General features: G+C 51.1%; 2 protein-coding genes across 2 annotated transcripts in view; both read left to right on the top strand.

Moving 5' to 3' along the window:
- Positions 1-11,440, top strand: part of DNMT1 (DNA methyltransferase 1) — a 43,739-nt gene extending 32,299 nt beyond the window's left edge. Inside the window, 15 exon segments of the mRNA XM_005910849.3 lie at positions 412-585; positions 2,273-2,295; positions 2,298-2,493; positions 3,361-3,553; positions 4,850-4,934; positions 5,129-5,257; positions 5,418-5,700; positions 6,018-6,159; positions 7,491-7,657; positions 8,041-8,218; positions 8,909-9,104; positions 9,417-9,580; positions 9,708-9,824; positions 10,594-10,684; positions 11,082-11,440. Coding sequence (XP_005910911.2) covers positions 412-585; positions 2,273-2,295; positions 2,298-2,493; positions 3,361-3,553; positions 4,850-4,934; positions 5,129-5,257; positions 5,418-5,700; positions 6,018-6,159; positions 7,491-7,657; positions 8,041-8,218; positions 8,909-9,104; positions 9,417-9,580; positions 9,708-9,824; positions 10,594-10,684; positions 11,082-11,113 — 2,170 coding nt within the window. The 3' untranslated portion in view covers positions 11,114-11,440.
- Positions 11,441-22,872: 11,432 nt separating this feature from the next.
- Positions 22,873-27,524, top strand: EIF3G (eukaryotic translation initiation factor 3 subunit G). Its single transcript, XM_070373636.1, has 11 exons — positions 22,873-22,982; positions 23,131-23,177; positions 23,765-23,848; positions 23,957-24,045; positions 24,195-24,254; positions 25,423-25,527; positions 25,629-25,818; positions 26,553-26,660; positions 26,779-26,915; positions 27,002-27,108; positions 27,400-27,524. The coding sequence occupies exons 1-11, from the start codon at positions 22,963-22,965 to the stop codon at positions 27,413-27,415; spliced, it is 963 nt and encodes a 320-aa protein (XP_070229737.1). The 5' UTR covers positions 22,873-22,962; the 3' UTR covers positions 27,416-27,524.
- The last annotated feature ends 10 nt before the right edge of the window (positions 27,525-27,534 follow it).

Below are 27,534 nucleotides of genomic sequence, written 5' to 3'. Positions count from 1 at the left end.
CTCTGAAGGGTTTATTAATCAGGAATGTTGTATTTTACCAAATCCTTCTTCAGCCTTTAGAGATAATAGTGTGAGCCTCCTTTGACATGGTTTGGGTTCCTGGCTTTACCGTGGTCTGCATTATCATTCATGTTGGATTCTTAACCAGATTCTAGGCCATTTGCTAATGTCTCTGGGTTTTTATGTCAGCTACTCGGAAGTGGGGTTGACTTGACATTTTCCTGGTGTGCATATCTCTGGGCTTTGCTCCCCAATCAGTGTGAACATAAAAGTGCAGGAGAGCCAGTGCCTTCTAACATCCGTCCATACTTCCTCTTGGTACCGGAGTCTCTGGAAATACGCCAGCGGCAGCTGCTTACAGTTACCACCAGCCACTCAAGGGCCTTTGGTTTCTGTCCACCTCTCCTTCAGGTTCTGCGCAAGCTGTGCGCGTCTGGCCGAAATGAGGCAGAAGGAAATCCCCAGGGTCGTGGAGCAGCTCCAGGACCTGGAAGGCCGCGTCCTCTACAGCCTCGCCACCAAGAACGGCGTCCAGTACCGGGTGGGCGATGGCGTGTACCTCCCTCCCGAGGCCTTCACCTTCAAGTGAGTGCCCCTTGAAGCCAGCGGGGCCAGGCGCTCCGGGCCAGCAGCAGGCTGGCTCCACCATGTGCCCCCCACGTCAGCCCACTACCAGCTGCTGTCGAGCCGTCGCACTGGCGTCTGTGGTGAGCAGATGCCATCCAGCGGTCCTGTGTGGAGCCACTGTCCTTCTATGGCAGTGAGGCTATCTGTGAAGGAAGTCAGACAGAGCCAGCTGGCTAAAGGAGGATGCTGGGGTCAGTGATGGGTTCCTGCCCAGCTGGTCATGTCAGAGACCCTGCCCCCAGTTCCCGTTATCAGATGGGGAGAGGAGTATCTTGTCTTGCCTGCCAGGCCTCTAAGAATAAGTGAGTTAAAAGTGCTTATTAGGGACTTCCCTTGTGGTTGAGTGGTTAAGACTCTGCCCTTCCAGTGCAAGGGGAACAGGTTCAGTCCCTGGTCAGAAAACTAAGATCCCACATGCCCTATGGTGTGGCCAAAAAAATCTAAAATTCAAAAAAAAAAAAAAAAAAGGTGCTTATTAGCACAGCGCCTGGCTTAGTGTAAAGGCTGACTGTGAGTTACTGCTTGGTAATTGGGAATTGCATCAAAAGACTTCCACATCAAAGGACTGAGCTCTTCAGGGAAAAATCAAAGCCACAGATATTTCCCATACTTGATTCCTTCCTTGTTGGTCCTTAGAACTAGTGTGTGGTTGGATTTACAACCAGCATTTTGGCAAGCTTAGCTCAGTTTCCCGACTTATTTTCCTCGAGTCCTCATTGGAACCCATTCAACTGAATGGGTTCAACCCAATCAACCCGTGTACTGAGTTGCAGAGCCTCAGTCCTCCCAGCCCCGTGAAGTGGGTGTACATGGTGCCCTGAAACACCAGTTCTTGGCCTAGAAGGGGAGGCCGCCCTGTAGGGCTGTTGACCAGGTATTCCTGGCCCAGCCAAAAGTGAGAGCACAGGTGTTCAGAGGGTCTCTGGGGCCTGATAGACTTTGGGGGGCCTGGTGGGAACACACGGCAGCTGCCCTCCTGAACTGCTTAACTTCCTGTCTTCAGAGTGTGGCCCTGTGGTCCTGGCAGCTTGGCATTTGCTGTGATGGCCTAATTCCGCCAGTACATGGCCAGGCCAGGTTCGGCTAGCCCAGACTGCCCATCTTCTCCCCCGGCCTCTCCCGCAGTGCCCCGAGGTTAGTGCCTCAGTCAGAGTGTAGCTTATGCCACGGCCACAACTCTCAGATCACAGGAGTTTACCTCTTGCCTGGACTGTGTGCCCACTGTGGTTCAGGGGACTCAGACTGTTGTGTCACTCAGGGACCTGGGTTGACAGGGCCTCTGCCTTCTCAGAAGTTGCCTTTCTGAGGCAAGAGGAAGCTCACTGGCAACTCTCCTGCCAGGGCAGGGCTTGTGTATCACGGCTGCTCACACCCATGGAGCTGAACACATCACCTGCCAGGAAGTCCTGCCCTAAGGCCGGGTGCAGGGAGAATGTGAACAACCTCAGCAGTGAGACCCAGAGCACAGATGGGGAATACCTGTGTCAAAGTGTGGATGAGGTTGAATCTCTGAATCTGTGATCAGGGTACTGAGCTGCATTAGTTCAGGCGCTGGAATTTAAACAGTAATTATCACAGGTCAGTCACGCCAAACCACTTTCTAACATTTCACGTTCAGTCACTCAGAGCATTTGCCTCTCTGCAGCATCAAGCTGTCCAGTCCTGTGAAACGCCCCGGAAGGAGCCTGTGGACGAAGCTCTGTATCCAGAACACTACCGGAAGTACTCTGACTACATCAAGGGCAGCAACCTGGATGCCCCTGAGCCCTACCGTATTGGCCGCATAAAGGAGATCTTCTGCAGCAAGAAGAGCAACGGCCGGCCCAATGAGACAGACATCAAGATCAGGGTCAACAAGTTCTACAGGTCGGTGAGGGCTCTGCCCTCCAGGGGCCTCTGCCTGAGTCGTGGGAGGTAGTGAATCGCACACACGGTGGTCTGGGCGGGGGGGGGGGGCGGGTGGAGGTGTCCTCCCAGGTGTTCCTGATTACCTGGTGGGTGCTGAGGATCACTACAGCTGTGCAGCACAGCCCTGGATTCCTGTCTTAAAGCTGCAGAGCTTTGTCCAAAAGAAATCAGGGAGCGGAGGTCCAGAGTGTGACCAAGGCAGGCATGGAATATCCTGGGCTCTGTCTGAGGTGCCATCAAAACCCTGATATCTGTTTAAGCTGCCTTGTGTTCCGCCCCCTCCCTACTGCCAGTCCTGTCCTTTCCAGGCCCTCTTCTCCGTTTCTGGGATTTCTCTCTGTCCCAAGGTCTTGGCTTCACTGAGTTTCTGGGATCCTAATAGTACTTAGGAGCTTAAACTGAAGCTGATCCATACAGATAGGTCTACAGTTGCTCCACTTCTTAGCTAACGTACAGGAAAGTTTTTCTGAAGTCTTTGAAATAACAGGTACTGAGAGAACAAGGAGTCTGGCGGGCATAGGGGGAAGAAGGCAGCTCTAGACATGCTTCTCAATAGGAGGTCAGCAACTGGTCTCAACCCAGGCCCACCCAGTCTTCTTGGAGGCATAAAGAGCAAGCAAACCCTTAGTTGAGTTCACGGTAAGAAATCCCACTTAGTTTGTGGTGTTTAGTGCCAACTAAGGGGGTTAGTAAATCAAGGTGACTTAGTGAGGCATGGGGCCTAGTCTTTACCCACTGATCCTATGAGCACATCCCCAGGAATATGCCATTTAATTCATTTTCAACTTGCGACAAACGAACTAACAAAGACTCTTGCACTCCCAGGCCGGAGAACACACACAAGTCTACCCCAGCCAGTTACCACGCAGACATCAACCTGCTTTACTGGAGCGATGAGGAGGCCGTGGTGGACTTCAAGGCCGTGCAGGGCCGCTGCACCGTGGAGTACGGAGAGGACCTGCCTCAGTGCCTCCAGGACTTCTCCGCTGGTGGCCCCGATCGCTTCTATTTTCTCGAGGTGGGGCCCTGGGCTCACTGCAGGGAGGGCCTCTGGGTCAGACACAGCACCCGAGAAGTTTACTTACCCAGAGCACGAGTCTGTGACACTCAGGTTGATCTGGAATTTAACACTTAAAGCAAAACAAAATATTTTAACATCCTAATGCAATAACTTCGGAGAAGGCAATGGCACCCCACTCCAGTACTCTTGCCTGAAAAATCCCATGGATGGAGGAGCCTGGTGGGCTGCAGTCCATGGGGTTGCTAGGAGTCGGACACAACTGAGCAACTTCACTTTATTTTTTTACTTTCATGCATTGGAGAAGGAAATGGCAACCCACTCCAGTGTTCTTGCCTGGAGAATCCCAGGGACGGGGGAGCCTGGTGGGCTGCCGTCTATGGGGTCACACAGAGTCGGACACAACTGAATCGACTTAGCAGCGTAGCAGTAATGCAGTAACTCAGACTTCCCTGGTGGCTCAGACGGTAAAGAATCCGCCTGGAATGCAGAAGACCTGGGTTCAATCCCTAGGTTGGGAAGAGTCCCTGAAGAAGGGAATGGCAACCCACTCTAGTATTCCTGCGTGGAGAATTCCATAGACAGAGGAGTCTGACGAGCTACAGTCCATGGCATTGCAAAGAGTCAGACACAACTGAGCAACTAACACACACACACACACTCACACACAAATAACAATTTTTGTAGACTGTTAGGTGGCCTCTGCTGGTCTGGTCAGTGTCTATGAGTTAGGGAGATGGACCTCTAGCCCCAGGAGATGAATCCCTGCCCCCAGTCCCTTCAGCCTCATAGCTGAGCTTGTGGCCTGGTTATTGAGAGAGAGACGAGCCAGGAGTCTGTTGATTTAAGCTGCTGCTGCTAAGTCACTTCAGTCGTGTCCGACTCTGTGCGACCCCATAGACGGCAGCCCACCAGGCTCTCCCAATCACTTTTTTTTTTTTTCTCCCAATCACTTTTAAATTGTTTGAGCATGGCTTCTTTGTGACAGGCATGTATGGTCTTAAGATAACCCGTGTCTCCCCCAGGGTCTGGTCTGTACAGCCTGATTATGACATTTGCCTATTTTTAGAATGAGTAGTCCAGGTACTTAAAATAGCAGGAATTTCTGTCAGCTACATAAAACATTTTTATTAATAGACTTTTCCCCTTTTCTCTATTAGAATCAAAGCCCTCTTGGCTTCTGGCCATACTTAGGGAGAGATGAAGTGTATTCTTATCAGATTAACTTAAAGCCTATTTGTTAGAGAGGGGAGCTGGTGTCTCTCTTGCAGACCACTGTGGTTCTTTCCCCCTCAGGCCTATAATGCCAAGAGCAAAAGCTTTGAAGATCCTCCGAACCACGCCCGGAGCACCGGAAATAAAGGGAAGGGGAAGGGGAAAGGTATGTCGTGGTGTGTCATCCCCCCAGGTTCCTCTTCAAGTGTGTGTCCTCTAGCTCGGATACTCACGAGTCAGTCAGTATGGAAGAGCAGCCTCTGACGTTACCTCCCTCAAAACGAGGTGGACTCTGAGTCACCAGGGGCTTCGAGAAGAGCCCATCAGGAACTGCTCTGACTTGGGGCCCATCTCCTGCAGGAAAAAACAGGACGAAATCTCAGACGTGTGAGCCGAGTGAACTGGAGACAGAAATCAAACTGCCGAAGCTGCGGACCCTGGACGTGTTTTCCGGCTGTGGGGGACTGTCGGAAGGCTTCCACCAAGCAGGTGCGCTCCGGGGCGGGGGGGTCTCTCCACACAACCTGTTAAAAACTCGATCAGGCAGGCTGTGTCTGGAAGACCTCTGTGGCCCTGGTCACAGCTCCGACTAGAGAGTCTCTTTCTGGGGATTTCATGACAGGTCTGTGTCCTTGTATCCCCCACCCAGGCATCTCGGAGACACTTTGGGCCATCGAGATGTGGGACCCTGCGGCCCAGGCGTTCCGGCTCAACAACCCTGGGTCCACGGTGTTCACAGAGGACTGCAACGTCCTGCTGAAGCTGGTCATGGCCGGGGAGGTGACCAACTCCCGCGGCCAGAAGCTGCCTCAGAAGGGAGACGTGGAGATGCTGTGCGGCGGGCCGCCCTGCCAGGGCTTCAGCGGCATGAACCGCTTCAACTCTCGAACCTACTCCAAATTCAAGAACTCCCTGGTGGTCTCTTTCCTCAGGTAAACAGAGCGAAAGTCCCTCTGCATTCAGTGCCACCTAAGGGCAACTAGATGGCCTGCCCCCTTGCAAGGCCTGGTGCCAGGGCCAAGCAGTCACCACTTTAGCCTTTACCCCTGCAGAAGGCTGCTGCTGAGCGAGGCGCCAGTCTCAGCCTTCAGGGGTTCACGGCTCCCTCTCCACTAGGGAGAGACCCTGAGAGCCGGCAGGTGTGTCTTGACAAGCATCAAAGCAGTTGGGAGTGACTTCTGGCCAAGGAGGCCTTCTTGCTCTCTCCAGGCGTGGAGCTGACTCTCTCGGTCACTCCTGTCCTCCACAGCTACTGTGACTACTACCGGCCCCGCTACTTCCTCTTGGAGAACGTTCGGAACTTCGTCTCCTTCAAGCGCTCCATGGTCCTGAAGCTGACGCTGCGCTGCCTGGTCCGCATGGGCTACCAGTGCACCTTTGGCGTGCTGCAGGTGGGCCCAGGTTGGGGGCAGACGCAGAGGCCAGAGACGGGAGCGGCCATCCCTGAGCTGCAACAAACTGTCCCTAACCGAACACGGAGCTCCAAAGGGGACTTCCCCAGCACTTCCACTGCAGGGGGTGTGGATTCGATCCCTGGTGGGGAACTGAGATCCTACATGCTGCTGAATGTGGCCAAAAATTAAAAACAAAACCCCTCAAAGGGTCAGGCTGTATAGGGTGGTGACCTGTAGTGTGGTGGAAGCAGATGCTGGGGCCCACACTGCACTGTGGAGCCTTTGGCATTGAGATTCTGGAGGAACTCAGAGCCAGGACCCCAGTAAGTCCTGAGGGGCCGTGTGCAAGAGACCTCTTTGCCTCGTCATTTCCAGCTCGTTTCCCCTGATGGGGTGTAGGGGTGCCCAGCTGTGGAACTCCAGGTAGCAGTTAGAGTCCCACACAGGGTGGGTCAGGAACCACACATAGACCAAACTGTTTTATAGACTAAAGAGCCGAGTCTCTGGGTGAACGGACGTGCTTATGAACACCTAAAGGGTGTGCATGGTGACACTCCAGGGGGCTCTCAGTGGCTGTGTCTGCAGTGACAGGGCCTTGGGGTGGTCAGAGGGGTCAAGGCCTCTTCTGAAGAGCAGCTGCGCTGTATGTGCCTGTTCAGTAACTGATGGCATCACTAAAACTGAAACGAGTGCTGAAAGAGGAGGAAGAGTGGGCTGGAAAACAGTGAGTGTGTGGAGGAGAGAGGGTGGCCACTCGGCCCCAGGCCCTCCCAGTCGGTCTGCACAGTGTCTCAGCCTCACTGAACAAGCCTCGCTGGCGGCCGTGTTCTGTCCCTGTGACTGGGGGCTGCCAGGCAGGAGGCGTGGCTCCTGGTGTCTCCTCTGGCCGCTCTCCTCCCCAGGGCTAAGACCACAGCACCCTCATGTGTCTAAAGAACCGGCTGAGAGCATCTCCTGAGTTCACTCCCACCTCCTCCAGGGGCTGCCGGCCACCTCTTGGGATCTCTTGTCCTTCCCTCTGGCCTCACTCCGGTTAGGTGTAAGCCTGTGTGTTAACTTCCTGGAGAACGACATGGCAGCCCACTCCAGTATTCTTGCCTGGGGGATGTCATGAACAGGGGAGTCTGCTGGGCTGCAGTCCATGGGATTGCAAAGATTCGGACGCAACTGAAGCAACTTAGCACTAGCACTGTGGTTTAACTAAGGGCTCTCTGGGTGAGCTTCACACCGGCCAGCTGCTCCCCAAAGTCAGATGCCACGGACCCCAGCCCTTGGACCAGCGAGTCAGGGTGCCCGCTGACTGTGCATCTCTGGTCCTCCCCGCATAGGCTGGTCAGTACGGCGTGGCCCAGACTCGGAGGCGAGCCATCATCCTGGCTGCAGCCCCTGGGGAGCCACTCCCGCTGTTCCCGGAGCCGTTGCATGTGTTCGCACCCAGGGCCTGCCAGCTGAGCGTCGTGGTGGACGACAAGAAGTTTGTCAGCAACATCACCAGGTAGGAGCCCTGCCCGCCCGTGGTCGTGGTGCCGGTGAGGCTCGGGGGAGCAGGGTGGTGCCGGGGGACCTCAGTGACAAGGCCTGGGCCCGGAGAAGGTGTTAGCGAGGAGCAGTGGTGTGGGGTCCAGTGTGCCCCCAGAACGCTCTGCCCCCTGGGCTCATCCTGCCCGAGCACCCTGAGTACAGGGCCACAGCCAGAGCCCACACTCTACACAGGGTCTGAGGAGAGTGCTGCCCCGGTGACCTCGGGTAGCCCTTTGACCGCGAGTTGAGGTCCCCTTTTCTGGAGAAGATGGTGCCAGTCGTTGGGGATAGCAGCTGTAACTCAGGTGACAGTAGCTGTGTGTCCCAGAGGTACCAACCCTCCATGCTTTGCTGCAGGTTGAGCTCGGGTCCCTTCCGAACCATCACCGTGCGGGACACCATGTCCGACCTCCCTGAGATCCGGAACGGGGCCTCGGCACTGGAGATTTCATACAACGGGGAGCCCCAGTCCTGGTTCCAGAGGCAGCTCCGGGGCTCGCAGTACCAGCCCATCCTCAGGGATCATATTTGCAAGGTGACCAGAGGAGGCCTCCCTACAGCTGCCTGTTGGGGACAGAGCTGCGGGTGGAGCCCAGCCTGGGCTGGGGGAGCTGATGTCTGCCCCTCCCCTTCCACTCCTTCTGCTCTTGATCCCTCACCGGTAGACCAGCGTTATCTCAGCCGGCCCCCAGCCTCACCACCTCACCTCCTCCTGCTTCTCCTCTTACTTCCCACACTCTCACCACCACCACCCTCCCCCACCACAGTACTTGGCCGTGGGAAGTGTTCATCAGAGCTTATTACTCTGAAGTAACAGGTCTAGGAAGACCTTATAGTCTTTTCCTAGAATAGGTCTGGAATGGCCACTGTCTCCCACTGCGTCTCTCACCACCCCTGTTCTCTGGGAGACCGCAGGGCTCCCCTCCTCTGGCTCCACCTGTGCCACGCAAGCTCCTCCCAAACCCTCCCTGCACTTGCCAGAAGCCGCCCCTTCACCCATCCTCCCTTATTCCACATCCCCGCTCTGGAGATGTCAATGCACGTGTATGACTCCAGGCTGTGCACTGGGGTTACTGTCAGTCTCCCCCAGTGAGATACAAGCCCCTGGGGGCTCCTAGTCGCCTCCAATGTGCCCAGTGCCCACCATGACAGCACCCAGCCCCCATGGTTCCTGCTTGGGTGCTCCCCGAACTGGGCGACAGCCGGGCCTGCTGTGCTCCTCCAGGACATGAGCGCCTTGGTGGCTGCCCGCATGCGGCACATCCCCCTGGCCCCGGGCTCGGACTGGCGTGACCTGCCCAACATTGAGGTGCGGCTCTCTGATGGCACCCTGGCCCGGAAGCTGCGGTACAACTACCACGACAAGAAGAACGGCTGCAGCAGCAGCGGCGCCCTCCGTGGGGTCTGCTCCTGTGTGGAAGGTGGGGCACCCCCTCCCCGTGCCCTGGCCTCTGGGTATGGCTTCCTCCTGCTTGGTGCGAAGCTTCCAGCCCCCTTAGGGTCTGCAGCCATGCGGGGGGCTCAAGGGAAGGGGCACGGTCTCAGGCTTTCTCAGCAGGAGGTGCAGGGGCTCAGGAGCCCAGTGGCCCTGAGCTGGGTGCAGACCCACCAGACCTGGGTGTCCCTGCTCTAAATAAAGGCTGCTGAAAGCAGGGCTTATAGGGAGGCTCCGCCCGGTGGACTGTCCTCACGCCCCGCTCCCACGGCCCCATCACAGCCCTCTCTCCCTGCAGGCAAGCCCTGTGAGCCTGCGGCCCGACAGTTTAACACCCTTATCCCCTGGTGCCTGCCCCACACTGGGAACAGGCACAACCACTGGGCCGGCCTCTACGGGCGTCTCGAGTGGGACGGCTTCTTCAGTACAACTGTCACCAACCCCGAGCCCATGGGCAAGCAGGTAGGTCTGCGGGCCCCTCGGGCCTGGTGGGGACGGACTCGCTGGCCAGGGCCATCGTGGGCTTCCGGTGGCACGGTCGTAGGTGGTCGCCTCTCACACCCTCCCCCACCATGCTTCTCGCCCCCAGGGCCGCGTGCTCCACCCCGAGCAGCACCGAGTGGTGAGCGTCCGGGAGTGTGCCCGCTCCCAGGGCTTCCCCGACACCTATCGGCTGTTCGGCAACATCCTGGACAAGCACCGGCAGGTCAGTGGACGGACGCTGAGGCGGGGCCGGCCGGCAGCTCCCACGATGCAGGCCCGTCGAGAGGGAGACCAGGGTGGGGTGGGTCCGTGGGGAGCTTGGCTCACACGGTCGCTTCTGAGGGGATGCTGAACCCCCACAGCTGGTTGACTGGCTGGCCTCAGTATTCCCAGGAGGGTGGTGGTAAGAAGCGGGTAACCCGCCATCCCTGGGGCCTCGGGTCCTCATGGGTCAGGTGGAATCACTAAGTGTGTGGTTGCTATTGACAGCTGAAGGAGATTTAGCCCAAAGGAAACTTCCAGCACATCACACAAAGCAGGCTGAGCGTGTGGTGGTGCAAATTCACTGTTTTGTCACTAAGCATTGAAATGAACCAGTATTTCCTCCTGTTCCTCCGAGTACTAGTTTTGGCTCTTAATTAAGGTACATCCAAGTAATGCAGGTGCATGGCTGGGGTTACAGCGAGACTTTCCCATTTCACACCACCCTCACCCCCCTCAACATGCTGTTCTCCCAGAGTATCAACTTTCAGCCAGAAGTGAGACCTGGTGGCTTTTGTATCTGGATTCTAAGATTTTCTAAAGCCCTTTAAATCCCCTTTCTCTGGCTGATTCTTGACCCATCAGCGTTTGGGGTGGGAAGAGGGTGCAGTGGAAGGGCTTTGTAGGCCTCTGTGAGCCTGAGGCCAGGGACCCAGTGCCCGGGTCTGAGTGGAGGCTGGTGCTGACTCCAGCCATGCCAAACCAGGTGTCGCCCTCCTTCCCTCCTGCAGGTGGGTAATGCTGTGCCGCCGCCACTGGCCAAAGCCATCGGCTTGGAGATCAAGCGCTGCATGTTGGCCAAAGCGCGCGAGAGCGCCTCAGGTATGGTGGGGGCGGACTCGGCAAGGGTGTGATGTTCTGGGGCGACCCACCCAGTGGCCTCGCGTCTCTCTCAGGGTTGCTGTGAGACTGAGCAGGCAGGCGGGTGGGTAAGTGGACAGGCACTGGGGCCCGGTTCTGTCCTGTGGCAGAGTCTGGCTCGGCTGGGCCCACCGTGGACGCTAACCCAGGCAGTCTTAGAAGCCTTTAGGGGACACCTGAGTAGTGCTCAGTCTCTCTGAATGTTGATACAGAGCTGCCACAGGTTCTTACCTGGTCATCCTTTAACATCGACACCTGGGTATTAACATAGCTCCTGATTGATGTACCTGTCGTACTTGTCTGTTGCTTACTGTAGCATACGTTCCCTGCAGTGACTCTCCCTTTTATTTCCCTTCAGCTAAAATCAAGGAGGAGGCTGCCAAGGACTAGTTCTCTCCTCCTATCACCCATGTTTCTGCCACCAGAGATCCCCAACGTGCACTGATATTGTTGTATTTTTCACATGTCAATCAGTCAGTTCAGATGTGTCGTATGCGGTGTTTGTGGCCTTGGCTGACATGAAGCTCTTCAGTGAGATTTGCCTATCGGCTAATTTGACTTAGTGATCAAACTGTGCAGTACTTTGTCCATTCTGGATTTTAAAAGTTTTTTATTACGCATTATATAAAATTTACCACTGTATGAAGTGGAAATTAAGACTTTATGTAGTTTTTATATGTTGTAATATTTCTTCAAATAAATCTCTCCTATAAATCACCCTGGGTGGCGACTCACAATTTACGAGGGACTTCTGGCTGCCTCTCCACTGAGGCAGGATGAGAGTGGGGTCCTTAGTGCCAAGTGTGACCCCACAGAGGTGTTGGTCTGAAGTTAGATCACTCTATGTGTATTTGGGGTAGAGATTGTGACTCGGTGCTGGCCAATAACATGCAAGTAGAACTTGCTGGTGGTGTTTTTAGGAAAGCCTTTTATTTATTTATTTTTTGGCTACACTGTGAAGCATGCAGGGTCTTAATTCGCCAACCACGAATCGAACCTGCATTGGGAGCATGGAGTCTTAACCACTGGACCACTGGGGAAGTCCCCAGGAAGCCTTAGTTGGCCTTCCTCGTGGCCTTGTTATCTCTTTGGTCTGGAGTGGGCTGTGATGCCTGGCAGTGTAGTGACTGTCTTGTGACCACGAGGCCAGAAGCCCCACACAACAGATGGTGGCACAAGAAGAGAATCATCAGTTGGAGCCCTGGCCTGCCACCCCCAGACAGACCCTGTATTTACTTAAGAATCTGTTAGGTGGACTTTCCATGTTTTCAGCCTGACTGAATTCTAAGAGGAACAAACCTTTTCTTTGACTCATCTTTGGGAAAGACCTGTATAAAATGACAATGAAGCAGAAGCAGACAAACAAGTGTCACTCACCAGCACAAACCCCAGAGGGCCACTGTTAAGATGTCAAGTAGCACGTGCCCCACCTCTATGTATTCAGGAGGGTACTCGGTGGCGCCTCTACTGGAACATGCCATGCAAGTCACAGGTGCCTTAATCACAAGACTAAAGGACTAGAGAGCGTTCAAATGTAAGATCCATTCAGCTCCTTCATAAGTAGTCTGGCTTCCCTGGTGGCTCAGTCAGTAAAGAATCTGCCTGCCAATGCAGGAGGCTCAGGTTTGACCCCTGGGTGAGGAAGATCCCCTCAAGAAGGAAATAGCAACCCACTCTGGTGTTCTTGCGTGGAGAATCCCCATGGACAGAAGAGCCTGGTAGACTACAGTCCATGGGGTTGCAAGAGTCGGACACGACTTCACGACTTAACAACTAATCTACCACATAGTAAGTAAGTAAATGTCTCATCTTCCTGCTGTTGTAAACAGCACCATGCTGAGCATCCTTGGATAGACTCTTCCATTGTGTCACAAGGTCCGTCTAGTCAAAGCTGTGGTTTTTTCCAGTAGTCATAGAGCTGTGAGAGTTGGACCATAAAGAAGGCTGAGCGCCAAAGAATTGATGCTTTCGAACTGTCGTTCTGGAGAAGACTGGAGACTTGCAGACCTGGGACTGCAAGGAGATCAAACCAGTCAATCCTAAAGGAAATCAACCCTGAGTATGTATTGGAAGGATTGATGCTGAAGCTGAAGCTCCAATACTTTGGCCACTTGATGTGAAGAGCCCACCTCATTAGAAAAAACCCTGATGGTGGGACAGATTGAAGGCAGGAGGAAAAGGGGACGACAGAGGATGAGATGGTTGGATGGCATCACTGACTCAATGGACATGTGTTTGAGCAAGCTCCGGGAGACAATGAAGGACAGGGAAGCCTGGTGTGCTGCAATCCATGGGGTCACAGTCGGAAATGACTTAACGACTGATAATTTAATTCTGTCAAAGCTCATGACAGACTTGAGGGATTTTAAGCCTTTTTTTGTGTTTGTGTACAGTTCAATGGCATCCAATACAATCACTCTGTTGTAGGACCATCACCACTGTATTTCCAGAACATTTTTATCATCCCAAACAAACTTCATAGCCACTAAATAACAACCCCTCATTCCCATCTCCCCCCCCCCAGCCCCTGGTAACCTCTACCCTATACTTTCTGAGTTTCCCCATTCTAGGCATCTCATAGAAATGGGATCATAGTTAGCCTTCTGCATCTGACTTCTTTCACTCAGCAGAACTCTCTCTGGGTTCATCCGTGTTATAGCGCTGGTCAGAACTTCCTTTTTAAGGGTGAATGACATTCCCTCGTATGTATACACGTTTTGTCCATCAGTCTGTCAATGGACATTTGCACTGCTTCTACCTTCTGGCTATTGTGAATAATGCTGGAGTAAACGCTGATGTACAAGTATCTCTCTGAGGTCCCGCTTTCAAGTCTCTGGAGTATATACCTTGGAACAGAATTGTTGGATCACAGGCTACTTCTATGTTTAACTTGTTGAGGAACCAGCAAAAACTTTTTTATAGCAACTGTACCATTTTACATTTGTGCTAGCAACACACAGATGTTCAAATCTCTTTACATCTTTGCCCACACTTGTTACTTTTTGTTTCATAAATGCCATCCTAGTAGTGTCTCGCTGTGGTTTTTACTGGTTTCAGGTTTATGGTGTGTGTGTGCGTACATGTTCATTTTAATTTTTTAAAATTGTGAAATACATATGATGTAATTTTCCACCTTAACCATTTTTAAGTGTGCAGTTCAACGGCACTAAGTAATTTCACACTGCAATTACATCAGTACCATCCATCTCTAGAACTCTCTTCATCTTGTGAAACTGAAACTCTGTCCCCATTAAACACCAATTCTGAAGGCTGGGGGAAGGATGGATTGGGAGTCTGGGGTCAGCAGATGCAAATGATCATATATAGGATGGATAAACAAGGTCCTACTATGTAGCACAGGGAACTATATTCAAAAGCCTGTGATAAACCACAGTGGAAAAGAATATGAAAAAGAATATATACATGTATAATTGACTCAGTTTACTGTACAATAGAAATTAACAATACTGTAAATCAACTACACCTCACGTCTTCTGTTTGTTTTGGTTTTTTGGCCATGCCCTGTGGCTTGCAGAATCTTTTCTTAAATTTTAATTTTTATTGTAGTATTGTGAAAGTTGCTTAGTTGTGTCCAACTCTTTGCCACCCCGTGGACTCTCACCTGCCAGGCTCCTCTGTCCATGGGATTCTCCGGGCCAGAATAGTGGAGTGGGTTCCCTTCTCCATGGGATCTTCCCAAACAAGGGATTGAACCCAGGTCTCCTGAATTGCAGGCAGATTCTTTATCATCTGAGACACCAGGGAAGCCCAAGAAAACTCAAGTGGGCAGGTGGCTTATCCCGTCTCCAGGAGATCTTCCCAACCCAGGGGTCAAACCCCCGTCTCTTATGTCTCCTGCATTGGTAGACGGGCTCTTTACCAGTAGCACCTCCTGGGAGGCCCTTAGGTCACCACAGAACATTGAATAGTTCCCTGTGCTGTATAGTAGGCTGTCATTAGTTATCTGTTATACACAGTAATGTATATATGTCAATTCCAGTCTCCCATTTCATCCCACCCTCTTCTCCCCTTGCTATCCGTAAGTTATCCTCTATATCTGTATCTCTATTTCTGCTCAACAAATAAATTCATCTACCATTTTTCTAGATTCCACATAGAAGCATTATGTACAATATTTATTTTTCTCTTTCTGACTTCACCCTGTATGACAGTCTAGGTCCATCCACATCTCTGCAAATAGCACTATTTCATTCCTTTTATGGCTGAGTAATATTCCATTGCATACATGTACCACATCTTCTTTATTCCTCTGTTGATGGACATTTAGGTTTCTTCCATGTCCTGACTGTTGTAAATAGTGTTGCATTGAACATTGTGGTGCATGTATCTTTTTGAGTTATGTTTCTCTCCGGGTGTATGCCCATGACAGCTTGCAGAATTTTAGTTTCCTGACCAGGGACTGAATAAACCTGGGCCCTCAGCAGTGAGAGCCCAGAGTCCTAACCACTGGACCACCAGGGAATTCCCAGAAGCTCCTTCCTTTTAAAACTGAATAATATTCCACTGTATGGATGGACCACATTTTGTTCATTCATTCATCCATCAATGGACACTAGGGTTGCTTCCACCTTCAGGCTAGTGTGAATCATGCTGCTATGAATGTGGATGTACAAACATCTGTTCAAGGCCATACTTTCAGTTCCTTTCTGTATATACCCGGAAATGCTGGGTCATATTTCTATTCTGTAGTCATTCTATTTCTACATTTTTGAGGACCCATCATACTGTTTTCCACAACAGCCAAGTTGTGTTTTTGTTTTTTTATTTTTTGACTTCACCCCACGGCATGTGGGATCCTAATTCCCTGATCAGGGGTTGAACCCACATCTCCTGCATTGAAAGATGGAGTCTTAACCACTGGACCGCTGGGGAAGTCCAGATTGTTTTGTTTTTAATGAAATGCTTATTCAAAGCACAGATGAAGACTCTGTCTTTCCCGCCTGCTACTTCCTCAGACACAACCATGATGAAAGTGTTGCTGTGTTTCCTTCCTGTCTAGGTTTTTCCACCGTTACCACATGTTCCTAAACTCAGTTATTTTCTGCATCTTTAAAAAACATTAGGTTCATCTATTCTACGCGTATCTATCGGCAACCTGTTTTTCTCAAGCACGTTTGCAATTTTCAAACAAAAGCAAGCTATAGAAAAAAAGATGACACTGAATCCCACAATGGCCAAAACGAATGGTCAGTACTTGTTTCCCCTTTTTGTGTTACAAGGAAGCTTTTCTAACACCCCATCATCGCCACAATGACCACGATCACGCACATATGTAATGTGTCCACACTGACATGCAATCATTTGCAACTACTAATTGAAAACTAACACAAACAATCACACAACCACTGATCTACCACTGACTATTCCAGCACTGGTTCCAGTGCTGGGCAAGCATGCAGCAATCACACAGACCAACATCATCCCCAGCTGTCTCAAGAACAAAGTGAGCAGACAAACTCCACAAAGAATGAGGGGATTTTGAAAAGCAAGAAATACTACAATCAAAATAAAGCAGAGAACATGGGGACTTCTCTGGTGGCCCAGTACCTAAGACTCCATGCTCCCAATGCAGGGGGCTCGGGTTTGATCCCTGGTCAGGGAACTAGATCCTGCATGCTACAAATCGAGATCCCACATGCCACGACAAAGATAGAAAATTCCACTTGGCCAAATACGTAATTTTTTTTAAAAAAACAATGAATTGGGATGGTCTGACTCTGACTCTGATCCTTAATTTGTTCCTTTCCAGATTTTATTATTAAAATGCACACATGTATGTGCAGCTGGACTTTTTTCTAAAGATCTGGCTCTTTTTTTTTCCAAGGATAGCTGGACTTTCTACTTGTATATTTGCCTATGTCATCAACTGCCCAGATCAAGATGCAGAAAATTCCCTTCACCTGCCTGGCACTGCAAGCTGGTTCCATCTCCATTAAGAGATGATCACAGATGATTTGTTACTATGGGTTAGTTTCGCCTGTTAGAGAATTTCACACCAGTGGAATCCTATGGTGTCTCTTCATTTGTGTCTGAGACGTGCATCCGTGTCACTGTCAGTCATTTGCTTCCCTTTATTGCTACATGGTACTCCATTGTAGAGATGGAACAGTTTGTGCATGCCTCTGCTGATGGAGTTTTGAATTCTGTTATGACCTGCATTGTGTCTCCCACAAAATTCATATGTTGAATAACCCCTAGTACCTCAGAATGTGAATATATTTGAGGATAGAATCTTAAAAAAATGTTTTAAAGATAAATAAAATGAGGTCATTAGGGTGGGCCCTAAGCCAACAGGCCTGGTGTCCTTATAAGGACCATGTGAAGACACAGGGAGAAGACAGCCATCCACAAGCCAGGGAGATAGGACTCAGAGGACATTTTGATCTCAGACTCCCAGCCTCCAGAACTGTGAGAAAATAAATGTTCATTGTTTATGAGCTGTTCAGTCTGGTATTTTGTTATGGCAGAAACAAATTCAAATGATTCCCAATTTGGGCCATTGTGAATAAGTCTGCTGTGAATGTTCATGTGCATGTCCTAATATGTGACCTTTTGTGGATGTGTGTTTCTGGTGCTTTTGAAGAATACCAAGAAGTGGAATCCCACCTATGAGCACCAGTGAGTCCCTTGAAACTGCTGCCAAATTTCTGAGCAGTGCCACACCCTGAGTGTCCACACTCCCCTCCTGACGCCCTCTGTAGAGTTCCTTCCACTCTTGTCTTTTTTTTTTTTTAATTATTTTTATTTTGGGCTGCACTGGGTCTTCACTGCTGTGTTCGGGCTTTTCTCTAGTTGTGAGCAGGGGGCTCCTCACTGCAGTGGCTTCTCTCGTGGGGCACAGGCTCCAGGCATGTGAGGGCTTCAGCAGTTGCGGCTCCCAAGCTCCAGGTGCGCAGGCTCAGTAGGAGCACAGGAGTTTAGTGTTCCATGGCATGTGGGATCTTCCCAGACCAGGGATCAAACCCCTGTCCCTTGCATTGGCAGGCAGATTCTTTCCCACTGGACCACCAGGGAAGTCCTGCTCTTATCTTGGCTGCTGTCCTGTGGAGTCTCTGGATGTGGACAGAATGTTGGTGTGGTGATAAAGGACCACAAGAATGGCTCAGGGACTTCTTTTCCATCCAGCCTTGGACTCAGGCTTCTCCCCACTGTCCTATGCTTCCCTTGGCCCCCTTTTATTATCCCTTAGAAAATACCTGATTTGAAAAAAAAATACATGTTCAATGTTTAAGAAAAAGTTTTCCAGGGATTGCCCTGGCAGTCCAGTGGTTAAAACTCTGTGCTTCCACTGAAGCGGGTGCAGGTTTGATTCTTAATCAGGGAACTAAAGTCTCATATGATGTGTGGTGTAGCCACCACATAAATAAATAGAGAACTAAAAAGAAAATTGTATTCCATACAGAAAGAATACTGCGATGGAAGTACAAGCAAACCTCAGAGATGTTGCAGGTCTAGTTGTAAACCACTGCAGTAAAGCAAATACCGAAATTAATCGATAAAGAAAATATGAGTCACAATTTTTTTTTGTTTGTTTTCTAGGGCATATAAAAGTCATGTTTGGGGGATTCCTTGATGGCTTAGTGGTAAAGAATCTGCCTGCCAGTGCAGGAGACACGGATTCAATCCCTGATCCAGGAAGATCCCACATGCTGCAGAGCAACTAAGCCCATGTGCCGCAACAATTAAGTTTGTGCCCTAGAGCCTGGGGGCCGCAACTGCTGAAGCCATGGAGCCCTAGAGCTTGCACTCCGAAACAGGAGAAGCCGCTGCAATAAGAAGCTTGGGCACTGCAACTAGGGAGTAATCCCTGCTGTCCACAACTAGAGAAAAGCCCAAGCAGCAACAAAGACCCAACACAGTCAAAAAGAAATACATTTTAAAAATAAATAAGAGTCATGTTTGGACTTCCTGGCGGTCCAGTGGTTAAGGGTCTGCCTGCCAGTGCAGGGAAGTGAAGTGAAAGTCACTCACTCATGTCTGACTCTTTGAGACTCCAATACAGTCCATGGAGTTCTCCAGGCCAGAATACTGGACTGGGTAGCCTTTCCCTTCTCCAGGGGATCTTCCCAACCCAGGGACTGAACCCAGGTCTCCCACACTGCAGACGGATTCTTTACCAGCTGAGCCACAAGGGAAGACTGCCAGTGCAGAGAACAGGGGTTCAATCCCTGGTCCAAGAAGATTCCACATGCCGTGAGGCAACTAAGCCTGTGAGCCACCACTACTGAGCCTGTGCTCCAAAGATCCTGCTGTGCAACAGGGGGAGCCACCACAGGAGAAACCCCTTTGGCCGCAACTAGAGAAAGCCCTCACAGTAATGAAGACCCAGCGCAGCCCAAAGTAAATAAAATAATTTTTTAAAGTCATGTTTACACTATGTGTATACGTGTGTATGTGCTCAGTGGCGTCCAGCTCTTTGTGACCCCAGTGGGACTGTAGCCCACTAGGCTCCCCTGTCCAGGGCATCCTACAGGCAAGAATACTGGAGTGGGTTGCCGTTTTCTTCTCCAGGGAATCTTCCCGACTCAGGGATCAAACCCACAGCTCTTACATCTCCTGCATTGGCAGTTGGATTCTTTACCACAAGCGACACCTGGGAAGCCCTATGTAGTCTATTTAAAGTGCACAATAGTATTATGTCTAGAAAAAAAAAAACTTTTAATTTAATAATACTTTACTGCTGCTGCTGCTGCTAAGTCCCTTCAGTCGTGCCCGACTCTGTGTGACCCCATGGACTACAGCCTACCAGGCTCCTCCATCCATGGGATTTTCCAGGCAAGAGTACTGGAGTGGGGTGCCATTGCCTTCTCCGAATACTTTACTGCTAAAAATGCTAAATAAACATCATCTGACCATGCAGGGTTCCCACCAACCTTCAATTGGTAGGAAATCTATCAAGTGCAATGAAACAAACTATGCCTATAAAGATGAGGCCAAATCGAAACACCCAGAAGCATCAGTGTTTAGTGGTTAAGGTCCTTCTGGGTAGCCAGAAATGGGCACAGTTTTCTCTAACAGGGGTGAAGCTCGTTGGGCAATATTTAGCTAATCCCTTAGTCATGACAGTTGTGCTGTTTTCAGTTCCAACCCTTTAAACCACATTGCACTGGGCGCCTTCTTATAGCCAGTTTAGGGCACTTGGATGTATATTTCCTTAGGCCCCTTCTAGAAGAGGACATGCAAATTTGTGAATATGAAAAACATGTTAAAAGGACTTCCCTGATGGTCCATGGCTAAGACTTCAAGTTACCAATGCAGGGGGTGGGGGACGGGGCCGGTTCGATCCCTGGTCAGGGAACCAGACCCCACAAACGGCAACTAAGAGTTTGGATGCTGCAACTAAAGATCCCACATGCAACTAAGACAGGCTGCAGCCAAGTAAGGAAATACAAAAAAAGAAGAGATTTAAAAAACATATTGTATATACATTACATCTCGCATATGTAACATAGGGTGTGTGCTATATATTAACATGAAAAATATAATTTTATAGTTTATGTATATGTTTACATTTAAACCAAAAAAAAAAATCAGATGGTAAAAATTTTAACTAAAACAGCATTTAAAAAATAACCTTCTCTTTCCCGATGGCTTCCTCTCAAAGCATTCTCTCAGCAATAGTTTGATAATTCTGTTCCTAAAATAGCTTGAATGTATCTACATATCTATCTATTATTAAAGATATACAAAAATTGGTTCCTATAGCATATGCCATTTTATACCTTGCTTCATGTTCTTTTCTTGGATGTATTTTTAACATGAACTCAAGTAGATCTACTTCCTTAAGGACTGAATAGCATTTAATAGATTACAGCATAGCATGTCTTTTTTTCTTTTAATATTTATTTATTTGGCTACACCAGGTCTTAGTTGCAGCATGCCAGATCTTCCCTGACCAGGGATCAAACCCAGGCCCCCTGCATCGGGAGCTCTGAGTCTTAGCCACTGGAGCACCGGGGAAGTCCCAGCAGCATAACACGACTTAATCTATTTAACCAGCCGCTGTTAAGGGACAGATAGGAATTTCCAGTTTTTGCTGTCATGAACAGTACTGTTCGGATAGCTTGTTCTCACATCTTTACATACATTCCCAGGTTTTTCTCACAGGTTGAATTGTCAACTGATTCAAAGGAAAACACGTATGTGTACTTAAGTTTTAGTAGATATCATCAGTATGCCATCTGAAGAGTTTGCATAATCTCACTAACGAAGTACAGGAGTGTCTTTTTCTCTGTATCTTTGCTACCAGTGAGTAATATCAAATTTTTACAGTTTTGCCCAACTGCAACTTTCATTGTTTGGATTTTGCATTTCTTGACGTAAACTTTAGTGAGTTTGCACAAATGTTTCTTGACCCTTTGTACAAACTTTATAATAGATTCATCTGTTGTCAGACTGCCCTCTTTTTTTTTTTTTTGGTGGTGCCTCACAGCTTGCAGTCCTAGTTTCCTGACCAGGAGTTGAACCCGTGACCCCTACAATAGAAGTCTGAAGTCCTAACCACTGATTGTTACTGTTGTTCAGTTGCTAAGTCTTGGCCGACTCTTTGTAACCCCATGGACTGCAGCACGCCAAGCTTCCCTGTCCTTCATTATCTCTCAGAGTTTGCTCAGTCATGTCTACTGAGTCAGTGATGCTATCTAACCATCTCATCGTCTGCTGCCCTCTGGACCACCAGGAACTCCCAACCACTCTCTTTATTTACTTATTTTCCCAGCCTCCTTCCTGGTCTCCTGCTAATTTATTCCTTTCCACCCTATCCTCTACAGGCTTCTAGAATAATCTTTCTCACAAGAAAATCTGGTCACATTGGGTGACCATTCAGAACATGTCAGTGCCTCACCCACACCCCACATCCTGCAGGATAGAGAGCCTATGCTGGGAATTCCATGGTGGTCCAGTGGCTAAAACTCTGTGCCCAAGATACAGGGGGGCTGGGTTTGATCCCTGGTCAGGGAACTAGTTCCCACGTGCCACAGCTAAGACTCTATGCAGCCAAATAAATAAAAATAAATATTTTTAAAACCTATATATATATATATATATATATATATATATAAAAGAGACTACGATCTTTAGTCTAGTTTTTAAAGTCCTTTATAATCTGGTTCCTATCGGTTCCAAATACCCACAAATTGAGCACTTATCAAGTGTAGACACTCTGAGGGTGCTGGGGACCCAGAAGTGAACGAAGCAGGCAAATATCTTTCTGCAGCAGTCTACAGCAGTTTTTACCATTTTTTTCATTATCGTCCCTCTAAAAGAGAAAAATGGAATTATCTTCAATTTAAATCAATGTTAATCTAATTACATTTAATTTCTCCCTAATAGAAATTAAATGTTTAGTAATAAGATTTTGTCTGGGAGGGTTGGCTTTGGAGGGCCACAAGTCATTGTCATCTCCAAGTTGGTTTTTTTGTTTTTTTGCCACAGAACAATTAATTTTGGTCCCCTTGGGAGTCATATCACTCCCACTGAGAATGCATGCAGTAGAGGGAAAGCTGGACAATAAGCAATAAATTAAAGAAAATGGAAAAGATTATATCAGGGAGCCAAGAATGTTACTAGGAATTCCCTGGTGGTCCAGTGGTTAAAACTCTGCACTTCCACTGCAGGGCCCAGGTCTGATACCTGGTTAGGGAATTAAGATCCTGCAATCTTTACCGTTCGGAGGGGAAAGAAAGAAAAAAGTTACTCAAAGAGGGAGAATAGTAAGGGGGTGACTTGATATCTTGGTCATTTGAATCAGGAAAGTTCTTTCCAGACAAGGAAGACCAGTTTTGGTTTCTTCAGCTGAAAAATGGAAACGATAATTTCCTCCTCACAGTTCCTGCAAACAGTAAGAACTATATAATTGAGCTTATTGTCATTATTTTTAATTTTTTAAAAAAGGTAAATGAAAAGGTCCGGTGGTTAAGACTCAGTGATCCCAATGCAGGCGCTCCTGGTCCAGGAACTAGATCCCACATGCCGCAACTAAGACCCAGCGCAGCCAAATAAATAAATAAACAAGATTTTAAGGTAAATGAGCCGAGCCTCTATTCAGCTATTAATAGGAAGATAACAGGGCCCAGCCTCTCACACAGCCGGCACCTCTACCTCCGTCCGTAGGGGGCGCTGTGGAGCAGCCGTACTGCTCTAGGCAGCGGAACCGGAAGTCTCTGTCACCTCTTACTTCCGGTCTTTGGCCCAGGCTTGGGCTGCGTGGGGATTTTGTAATGCCGACCGGAGACTTTGAGTGAGTCTGGGGCCGTGGAGGGGGTTTGGGAGGCAGACTAGGTGTGGGGGGCGGTCCTAGAAGTTAATATGGAGCCTAGGTGCGTCGAGGCCGCGGGAGCCGTGCCTCGCCTCACTCATCCCTCCTTTTGACAAACTTGTCCCCGCAGTTCGAAGCCCAGTTGGGCGGACCAGGTGGAAGAGGAAGGAGAGGATGGTGAGTCTACCTTGTCGCCTCGGGTCACCGCAGCCCGGCCTCCCCCCGCCGCTCCCAGGCCGTCACTGCTGCCTGCTCTGATCCTCCACCCTGGCACCGCCGTCAGACCCTGCATCTCCCCTCACGGCCAGCCCCTGCCCCGCGCCACTCTCATCTGGGCCAGCCTATCTCCAGCTCCATATGTTCACCAGCCAGCCCATCTTCTAACGTGCCACCGCCCAAGTCCTTGATGCCAGCACTTCCGCTTCCCTACTCTGGGAGGAAATTTTAACAGCCACGCTCCTGCCTTTGTATTAATACTATTGCCCGGAGGCCTATGGCCCTCCCCTGCCCTCAGGCCAGGGATCCCCTGTGCTTCTCATTGCTGGAAGTTACTACGTGCCAGCTCCGTGTCCCTGGATGGCTATCCCAAGACACTTCCTGGCCAGTCCTCTGCCCTTGGTCCCGCCTTTCTCAACTCCTGGTGCAGGCATCATCCCAAAGGTCCCTTGATTTCAGCTTGGGAATTCCTGTCCCTGCCCACCCCTACCCCACCCCCCCCCCTCCCGCCCACAGCTGACCCCTGCTCCCTCCACTCCCTGTCACAGACAAATGTGTCACCAGCGAGCTCCTCAAGGGGATCCCCCTGGCCACTGGGGATACCAGTCCAGAGCCTGAGCTACTGCCGGGAGGTGAGTGACCGACTTCACTCCAGCCCTGAGCCGTCTCTCTCCCCAGCCTCCTTCCTTCTGGTCCCTCTTACCCAGGGCTCAGTTCCTTTGTCTCTTCCCCTCTCCCAGCTCCACTACCGCCTCCCAAGGAGGTCATCAATGGAAACATCAAGACAGTGACGGAGTATAAGATAGATGAGGATGGCAAGAAGTTCAAGGTGAGGCTGGGGAAGAGGTGGGAGCCCTTTGCTTGAGGGGCACTTGGACTAGGAGAGAGTGATGTGTTGGATGTCTTGATGAGGAAGATCTGCTGGCTCTAGGAACCTTGAGGAGCAGAACGCCCAAACCTTTCCCCTCCTGTCCACAGATTGTCCGCACCTTCAGAATTGAGACCCGGAAGGCCTCAAAGGCTGTGGCAAGGAGGAAGGTAAGACCCTTCTCCCCCTGTCTTGGGGGCTCCTCCAGGGCTGACTCAGAGTAAAAATAGGAGTTCTTTTCCCCATTGCCTTCATTTTTAGAAGTGGGGTTTAACTGTTTGTTAAACAGTTCCCTGGTGGCTCAGTGGTAAAGAATCTGCCTGCAGTGCAGGAGATGCTGGTTTATCCCTGGGTCGGGACAATACCTTGGAGAAGGGGATGACTACCCACTCCAGTTTTCTTGCCTAGAGAATTCCATGGACAGAGGAGCCTGGTGGGCTACAGTCCATAGGGTCACAAAAAGTTGGGCATGATTCAGAGACTAGTGCTTTTTTGTTTTTTTCTAATGTTTTGGTTGCACCACACAACATGTGGGATCTTAGTTCCCTGAGCAAGGCTTGAACCCACGCCTCGGGCATTGGGAGTGCGGAGTCTTAACCACTGGGCCACCGGGGAAGTCCCCTGTGTGTACCTGTTTTGTTGGAGCAGAACTGAGGCCTGTGTGCAGTCCGTGGGGGGCCCTGAAAAGTCCAGCAGGAGTGGGATCGGAGGGGTTGGTTCTTACTTCTCCTGGCTTGTCGCCTGGGAGGAACAGAGCCAAGCCCTCCTGTGAGGTGGTCGTAGCAGCAGGAGTGATGGCAGTAAATACATTTTGTATGGTTACCTACATACTCTGTGTTAGACCCAGGTGCTTCGTGGGGAGTATTTTCTTGTTCAGTTCCCCTAGCATTCCAGGAAGGTGTCGGGGGAGCATTGTGGTCCCTTATAGGGGAGGATGCCGAGGTGCAGGTTGTTTAAGGAGCTCAAGGCCCCTGGAAATCTGGGTGATCCTGCACACCCCTGAGTATCACTCAGTGGGAGCTGGTCTGTTACCTGCACAGCCCCTGCCAGGGGTTGTTGGCTCTGGGCCTGTTTACCCCTGAGCTTCAATTCTCTCATCTGTAACATGAGGCTGAGAGCTGCCCCTACTCCTGGAGCTGGCATGAAGCTGGGGCCTGACATGCCCTCAGGGAACAGAAACTGTCGTCATCACTTCTCCAAGGAGCATTTGAGGAGGGCGGTGAATAGGGTTCAAGACCCACCCACCCTCAAGGTGGCTCTTGTTAAGTCTAGGGTGCAAATGGAGGGGGTCCCGCTTGTCCTTGCCCTGACCTGTCCCCCATCCTGCCTTGAGCTCAGAACTGGAAGAAGTTTGGGAACTCAGAATTTGACCCACCGGGGCCCAACGTAGCTACCACCACAGTCAGCGATGATGTATCCATGACATTTATCACCAGCAAAGAGGTAAGTGGGGTGGCTGGCAGGGGGAGCCAGTGGCCAGGGTGTTACTGGAGGCACCAGGGGAGCGGCTGCCCCTTCTGAACTGCCCCCACCTGCCCTGCCAGGATCTGAACTGCCAGGAAGAGGAGGATCCAATGAACAAGCTCAAGGGCCAGAAGATAGTGTCCTGCCGAATCTGCAAGGGCGACCACTGGACCACCCGCTGCCCCTACAAGGACACGCTGGGGCCCATGCAGAAGGAGCTGGCCGAACAGCTGGGCCTGTCCACTGGCGAGAAGGAGAAGCTCCCCGGAGGTGCCAGGACCTTGGGATACGGCTGGCAGGCTTGGTGGTTGGGGGGAGGAGTGGGAGTGGAGCGCAGGAATTGCGTGCGTCTCTGGGAGTCGCGGGTCCTCACCTGGGGTCTGGACAGGACCACCGCCGTTGGTGGTTATTGCCTCCCACGCAGCAGCAAGGCTGTGGCCACAGCCCACGTTGGTCTGTGGGAGAGACTGCAGGTGGGCGCTCTGCTGGTGACACCACCCGTCTCTTGCCGTTGGGGTTTGTGAGAGCCTCTAGTGAGCACGGCTGCAGGCGTAAGGACGTGAGTAGTGAGGGGAGAAGGCTGTTCTCTCAGTGTGTCTGTCCTAACTGGAGCTTGCTGTGTGTGTGCACACACACACACTGGAGTTCTATACTTGTGACTCGTGTGCGCAGCCACTTGTCACCTGTCCCCGGGACGGGAACCTGGGGGCTGTTGCTACCCTGTGTACTGTCTTGCTGTGTGTGAGGCTGGGCGTTTTCTCACGGTGTGTTCTCTCACTCTTCCTGTGCTGCTAGGAGGCAGGGCATGTGGGTGGGTCAATTTCCTGGACGTGACCTTTAAGTCTTTTTAGTCCTTTTAAGACCTTTAGCCCTTGAGAGATCCCCCGGATGCCTGTGGTTTGAGAGAGAGAGTGCTTGGGGCTGGATCATGGCCACAGCGGCTAACATCCTGGGCCAGGCCTGTGCCGGGGGAGGCTTGACCTAACCTTGCTTCTGGTCCCCAGAGCTGGAGCCTGTGCAGGCCACTCAAAACAAGACTGGGAAGTACGTGCCTCCGAGCCTGCGCGACGGGGCCAGCCGCCGTGGGGAGTCCATGCAGCCCAACCGCAGAGGTGAGGCGGGGAGGGCACCCCAGCGCCGGGCTGATGCGTGGGCGGGCACCCCTTGTACCCTATGATTATCCCATGGGTGGGGCCGGCCCCTCACTGACGCCTCTCCTTGCCTGCCCAGCTGATGACAATGCCACCATCCGTGTCACCAACCTGTCTGAGGACACTCGTGAGACCGACCTGCAGGAGCTCTTCCGGCCCTTTGGCTCCATCTCCCGCATCTACCTGGCAAAGGACAAGACCACCGGCCAGTCCAAGGTGGGCCAGCGGCCGTGGGGCGGGGTGGGGTCCTGACTCCCAACTGTGCCCCGAGCGTTGTCCCTGACCCCCACTCCCTCCCCCAGGGCTTTGCCTTCATCAGCTTCCACCGCCGCGAGGACGCTGCGCGTGCCATTGCCGGGGTGTCCGGCTTTGGCTACGACCACCTCATCCTCAACGTCGAGTGGGCCAAGTAAGACCTCTGCCCTCCACCGCCCCTCGTGGCATCGTAGCTGATGCTTGGGCTGACTGTGGGCCTCGCCAGGGCTGTCCCGGGGCGTGGGTCTTTGGCTCTCCTTTGCTTCTCGTGGAGGGCCCCACACCCCAAGGCCTGTCTGGCCCCTGGTGTGCTCCGTGCCCCGTCCCCCTCCTCCCCGTTGAGTTCATGTTGTGTATGTAAGATGAGTGGTGGTCCTGGGACTCCCTAAAGGGTCTAGAGCTCCCCCACTTGCCATCCTCACCCACCTCATGCTTCCCTTTCTAGGCCATCAACCAATTAAGCCAGCTGCTGCTGTTGCTGCTCAGCCCCTGGCCCCGGGACCCTTCAGTGACAGAAGTCAGCCTCCTGGAGCAGGGGATTTCAGGGCAATAAAAAGTCTTTAGTCTCTAGCCTTGTGCT

This window comes from Bos mutus, chromosome 7, assembly GCF_027580195.1.
Source record: "Bos mutus isolate GX-2022 chromosome 7, NWIPB_WYAK_1.1, whole genome shotgun sequence".
Lineage (NCBI taxonomy): Eukaryota > Metazoa > Chordata > Mammalia > Artiodactyla > Bovidae > Bos > Bos mutus.
This window is presented reverse-complemented; position numbering and strand designations above follow the sequence as displayed.